General features: G+C 55.8%; 1 protein-coding gene across 1 annotated transcript; it reads left to right on the forward strand.

Annotated features, from left to right (window-relative positions):
• Positions 1-3,296: 3,296 nt before the first annotated feature.
• On the forward strand, positions 3,297-5,629 carry FZD7 (frizzled class receptor 7; the record flags this gene model as incomplete). Its single annotated transcript, XM_082840860.1, has 1 exon — positions 3,297-5,629. The coding sequence occupies one exon, from the start codon at positions 3,297-3,299 to the stop codon at positions 5,019-5,021; it is 1,725 nt and encodes a 574-aa protein (XP_082696986.1). The 3' UTR covers positions 5,022-5,629.
• Between the last annotated feature and the right edge of the window lie 888 nt (positions 5,630-6,517).

Here is a 6,517-nt window from a genome sequence, read left to right on the forward strand (position 1 = left end):
CTTCAGTAGTTGTGGCTCACGGGCTCTAGAGCGCAGGCTCAGTAGTTGTGGCACACGGGCTTAGTTGCTCCGCGGCATGTGGGATCTTCCCGGACAAGGGCTCGAACCCGTGTTCCCTGCATTGGCAGGCGGATTCTTAACCACTGCGCCACCAGGGAAGCCCCTGTCCCTCAAATTTTTTAAGGGCTCTCTTTTTTTCCCCTCTTTTTCAAAAATGATTCCTATTACCTCATCAGGGAGTTGTCTGGGGCTATAATATGAGGAGAAGAAACTCATAACTAAACTGGTTTTAGTGGTATTTAAGACAGTATTTTATCCTGTCAGTTTTCATTTTATTAGATGACAGTGCTTGTAATCTCTCCCTCAATAAGCAAAGATGACTTAGATCAGTGGCCTGATGAATAAGCACGAACATTTGATTTAGAAAAGGAGACCATCCTGGAGCTCGCAGAGAGAAAAAAGGATTTCCAACCCCCCACCACACACACTTTAAATGACAAAGCAAAGAAGCAGCACCGTCTTTAAACAACATCTTTCAAGGCAATCAATATCAAGGCTCCCCAGGGTTAGGTGATAAGAATAATAATTTAGAAAGAAAATGAGGAGCCCTTAAAAAATACAAGGAGGCAATGAAACATTTTAAAAGAAAATATTATTAATCCTTCCTATTACCTTGAGGCAGACACTCCAAAAGAAAGAAAGAAAGAAAAAAAAAAGTCCTGGGTGTGAAGGGAAAACTGATGCTTTGGAAGAAAAGGATGAGGACTCCTGTTGCAGGCCGGACGGAGAATGGGAGCAGTCTGACACCCTACCTTGGCCTAAATGATTCAGCCCTCCAGACCCATTAACAAGAGTGGAGAAGGACAAAGAACTGTGAAGTGGAAGGACAGATTCCCCGTAAACCAGTAATAGAAAAGAAAGAAAAACAGAGGAAGCCAAAGTCTCCCATAGAAGGGAACCCAATTAATTGTCTTCGATTTCAGGATCAGTGTTTCCTTGCTGGAGAAGAGGCTCACTGGGGGCAGCAGAGGCAGCAACTTCTGCAAACATGCATCCTGATCAGAAATCCCTCAGGGCTCTAGCGCCTGGAACTGAGCTGGCAGGAGTGAGGGCTCAGCCAGGAGTTAACACTTTTTAAGGCATAGAATTGCTGTGCGTGTGCGTGTGTGTGTGACAGAGAAGCAGATTTTTCCTTTCTCAACATGTCATTTTCCTGCATAGGAATTCATGATATTCCTCGCAGTCCAGCCAAAGAGGAGAAACACACCCCCCCGCCCCCGCCCCCGTAACTTCTGATCTCGCCGGGAGTAACCAGAGAGAGCGCGCCCGCGCCCAGTGCCTTCAGCCGGGCGAAGATTTGACCGGGAACAAAAGGACGCTCGCCAATCAGAAAACGCTACCCGAGAACAAGGATAACTACTCTTTGTGTTTTGAAAACTCTTTAATTAGCAAATGCCCTTGGTTTCTAATACGCATGAAAACTTTTCTACGGAAATTCTAAGGATCAAAATCATTGCTTCTGCGACGAAGGTGGGATCCCGAAGGGCCACGCGTCGCAGAACTAAGGAAAACAAGGCAATCAAATACTCGCTTTAAACCGTACAGTGTTCCTGGACACTCGGCCGCAGGTTTTTTTACAGTAATTTTCCCCAACACTGTCTTAGTTTTCTAATGACTTCACTAAAGCTATACCAGATCCCTAGACTCTGGGCCGTGCGCGCGGTCAAGGCGGGCTGGGGCCTGGGTCCCCCGCGCCCGCCGCTCCCCGGCTCTCTCCCCTCAGAGGGGTCTGCACTTACTCCTGCCTTAAGCCGGCCCCCTCCGCCCGACTCCGATTTCTCCCTGGACGCGGCCCCTCCTCCTTTTTACCGCGGGGAGAGGGGGTGAGAGGGGATTGTGGCCTCACGTGGTCTGAGTCCCGGGAGAGAAAAGCAATCCGCGAGGCGCACCCCTTTCTTGCCCCATACCGAACCCCACATTTAGGATCCCGCTACCTAAAAGCGCCCAGCCAAACGCAGCATTTTCAGCCCGGGGAGAGCTAAAGTGACTCCGGATTAGTCTCTCTCCGCTGAGGCGCTGCTCTATTCTCAGCTTCTCCTTGCAAAAGCCTTGCCCGGTGTGCGCCCTTCTGTTTAGGAATGTGTATTTTAGTGTATCCGGAAGAGGAACAAATCTTTCAAGCAAATTCCCTTTCTGGTGCGCTCCCCCCCTCCCCAGGCGAGCGAATTCAGGGTAAAAGTTTTTCTTAACTTTTCCCTCCCAGCCCCCTGCCCCTCCCCTCAGGAATCCGCCCAGAGCGCTGCGGACAGTGCCTCTCCGGTTCCCTAGCCCGCCCCTTCCGACTTCCACCCAATCCAAAGGCGGCCACACAGAAAACAAAGGCTGCCATTGGGCCGCCCTGGAGCTCGAGGGCCCGCCCCCGGAGTGGTTTGTGAATGGGGGGAGGGGAGGGGGCGGGGCGGCCCGGAACCCTGCGAGCCCGACGCTTCTTCTGGCGAGTTGAGCGGCTCCGAGGCGTTACTCTGCGCTCCCTCCCGGCGGGCGGCGGCGGCTGCGGGCGCTGGACTCACCAGCCAGGGTTGCGCGGGGTTGGAGAGGCCAGGCCCAGGCCAAGGGCACCGGGATCTCGCAGCTTTGGACGCAGTGTGACTGGATTTCTTGAAAGAACTCGCTGAGCTCCAAGAAGCCGATCGGACTCAGCGAGAATCAGCCGTTTGGCTAAAACTTGGGGCCAAGATTTTGGGGCTGAAGAAGGAGCGGGGAGTGAAGGAGGCGAAGGAGGAGGAGGCGGCGGCGAGCGGAGCCTCGAGGCGAGGAGGCGGAGCAGCACCGTAGAGGCGGCGGCTTTGGCTAGCAAGCGGCGGCGCCCGGCTCTCGCCTGCTCGGGGGCCGGACTTGTTGTGGGGGGCGAGCGCGTTACTGTGCGCTGTGAGTCAAGAGACTTGGGCAAACTTTGAAGGGTAACCGGAGACGCTTGTTGCTCCTCGCCGCAGAAAAAGCCTCACCGTTACGTCGCGGCGAGCGGAGAAGGCGGCCCCCGCCGGCGCCCCCGGCCCAGGCAGACGAGTTTGGGCCCCCGGCTGCTGCGCGAGTGCCGGGCGGAGGTGGCGGCGGCGCCCCCGCAGCGCGAGCACCCCAGCTGCAGCGCCCTCGGCTGCGCACCGCCCACGGCCCAGCCCCGGCGCCGCGAAGACTCTCATGCGCCCGGCGCGGCGGCGCCTCCCCGGATCCCAGCCTTTCCCGGCTGCCTTGTCGCGATTCTCGGGCTGAGAACGCCGCTGCACCCGCGGCCGGCGATGCTGGGCCCCTGCGCGGCACCGTCGCGCTCGCCTCTGGGCCTGTGTACTCTGGTGATTGCGCTGCTGGGCGCACTGCCCGCGGGCGCCGGGGCGCAGCAGTATCACGGCGAGAAGGGCATCTCAGTGCCGGATCACGGCTTCTGCCAGCCCATCTCCATCCCGCTGTGCACGGACATCGCCTACAACCAGACCATCCTGCCCAACCTGCTGGGTCACACGAACCAAGAGGATGCGGGCCTCGAGGTGCACCAGTTCTACCCGCTGGTGAAGGTGCAGTGTTCCCCCGAGCTGCGCTTCTTCCTGTGCTCCATGTACGCACCCGTGTGTACCGTGCTCGATAAGGCCATCCCGCCGTGCCGCTCTCTGTGCGAGCGTGCCCGCCAGGGCTGTGAGGCGCTCATGAACAAGTTCGGCTTCCAGTGGCCTGAGCGGCTGCGTTGCGAGAACTTCCCTGTGCACGGCGCCGGAGAGATCTGCGTGGGCCAGAACACTTCGGACGGCTCCGGCAGCGCGGGAGGCGGCCCCACCGCCTATCCCACCGCGCCCTACATGCCCGACCTGCCCTTCACCGCGCTGCCTCCGGGGGCCGCTGACGGCAGGGGCCGCTCAGCCTTCCCCTTCTCGTGCCCACGCCAGCTCAAGGTACCCCCCTACCTCGGCTACCGTTTCCTGGGGGAGCGCGACTGCGGCGCCCCTTGCGAGCCGGGCCGCGCCAACGGCCTCATGTACTTCAAGGAGGAGGAGAGGCGCTTCGCCCGCCTCTGGGTGGGCGTGTGGTCAGTGCTGTGCTGCGCCTCGACGCTCTTCACCGTGCTTACCTACCTAGTGGACATGCGGCGCTTCAGCTACCCAGAGCGGCCTATCATCTTCCTATCGGGCTGCTATTTCATGGTGGCCGTGGCGCACGTGGCCGGCTTCCTGTTGGAGGACCGCGCGGTGTGCGTGGAGCGCTTCTCAGACGACGGCTACCGCACGGTGGCGCAGGGCACCAAGAAGGAAGGTTGCACCATCCTCTTCATGGTGCTCTACTTCTTCGGCATGGCCAGTTCCATCTGGTGGGTCATCCTGTCGCTCACCTGGTTCCTGGCGGCCGGCATGAAGTGGGGCCACGAGGCCATCGAGGCCAACTCGCAGTACTTCCACCTGGCCGCGTGGGCGGTGCCCGCTGTCAAGACTATCACCATCCTGGCCATGGGCCAGGTGGACGGGGACCTGCTCAGCGGGGTGTGCTACGTGGGCCTGTCCAGCGTGGACGCGCTGCGGGGCTTCGTGCTGGCGCCCCTGTTCGTCTACCTCTTCATCGGTACGTCCTTCCTGCTGGCCGGCTTCGTGTCGCTGTTCCGCATCCGCACCATCATGAAGCACGACGGCACCAAGACCGAGAAACTGGAGAAGCTCATGGTGCGCATCGGCGTCTTCAGCGTGCTCTACACCGTGCCGGCCACCATCGTTCTGGCCTGCTACTTCTACGAGCAGGCCTTTCGCGAACACTGGGAGCGCACCTGGCTCCTGCAGACGTGCAAGAGCTACGCGGTGCCCTGCCCGCCCGGCCACTTCCCGCCCATGAGCCCCGACTTCACCGTCTTCATGATCAAGTACCTGATGACCATGATCGTAGGCATCACCACTGGCTTCTGGATCTGGTCCGGCAAGACGCTGCAGTCGTGGCGCCGCTTCTACCACAGACTCAGCCACAGCAGCAAGGGGGAGACTGCGGTATGAGCCCCGGCCCCTCCCCCACCCTTCCTTCTCCCACCCCCTAGCAGGGGGAAAGGCGCGGTAGGGGAAGAACTGCGGGGTAGGGGGGGGCTTTTTTCTGTCACCTTACGCTCCAGTGAGAAGTGACCTAGAAGTGAGAAGATATATGTAGAGATATACGTGGGTTTGGAAAAGAGGCCTGAGTGGAAAGACGGTTTGGATGAAAAGACTTCTGGCAAAGACTTGCAGGATGATGACGATCATCATCATGTTAATCCTGTACGGTACGGACCGACCTGGGCTCAATCGAAAAGATTGAGATCAGAAGGTTGCTGTGAGTTCTTCTCGGCTCTGGGGCCGAACTGGGACTGTGAGCGATTCCCCTGCTGCAAGACAAGTGGCCTGTCCTCACTCCTGTGAGGCCCGGGTGAAAGGCACAGCTCTGTCTGCGGCGGCTGCTTTGTTGGGAAAAGGGAGGACTCCCTGCAGAGTCCTTGTTAAGCGGTGGTCAAACCGTAATCTCTTTTCACTGGGGCCATACTGGAGCCCAGATGGGTTAATTTCCAGGGTCAGACATTACAGTCTCTCCTCGCCTGCCTCCTCCCGCCTGTCTTTCCTCCTCTGCTCCTTTCAAGTCTTGTAAAGTAAGCATTTTGAAGTCTTGGGAGGCCTGCCTCCTAGAATCCTAATGTGAGGATGCAAAAGAAATGAAGCTAACATTTTGCAACAAGGGAAAGACGGCGAGTAGTAGGTATTTCTACTACTTTTTTCTTTTCTGGGGAAGGCAGGAGGAAGAAAGAAGGGTGTTTTATTTGGTTTAATACCCTGAAAAGAAGTGATGACTTGTTGCTTTTCAAAACAGGAATGCATTTTCCCCCCTGTCTTTGTTGTAAGAGACAAAAGAGGAAACAAGTGTCTCCCTGTGGAAAGGAACAACTGTGAAGAAGACAGCAACTTTTATAGGCAAAGCAGCGCAAATCTGAAGTTTCCCTTTGAATGTTAATTTGGTTGCGATAAACATTCCTTTTTAAGGAAAAGTGAAGGGCAGTGTGCTTCCATACCCCTTTCCGTCAGAGGTTCTGAGTTGGCTAAAGGAAATGCAAGGGGTTTTGTTGTGTTTGTTTTAAGTAAATTTAATTCAGAACACATGATCTAACAGGCTCTGTTAAAACGTTCAGGGAAATCTCCCACTTCATTTTTTTTTCTTCCCATAAACCTGCATTTAGGTTTTTTTTTCTATTTTTTTCACTCCAATTTGAATCCTTCAAGATAAAAGGAGAAGCATAATGCCTTTAGCCTCATAATAAAGGAACGTTAAAGTTTTTAAAAAGTAAAAAAGCATTTTGTCCTGTTTCCTTTGTTCCATAAATCCGTTTATAAAATATCATGTGTATGCTGACCCTGTCTTTGTGTGGCCGGGTGGGAAGGTGACCTGCAGAAATGACAGTGAGTGAAGCGGACAGTTCAAACCATGGGCCCCATTTTTAAGGAAAGTCATTAAAAGAAGGTAAACTTCAAAG

This window comes from Leucopleurus acutus (assembly GCF_964270905.1).
Source record: "Leucopleurus acutus genome assembly, chromosome: 6".
NCBI classification, from domain to species: domain Eukaryota; kingdom Metazoa; phylum Chordata; class Mammalia; order Artiodactyla; family Delphinidae; genus Leucopleurus; species Leucopleurus acutus.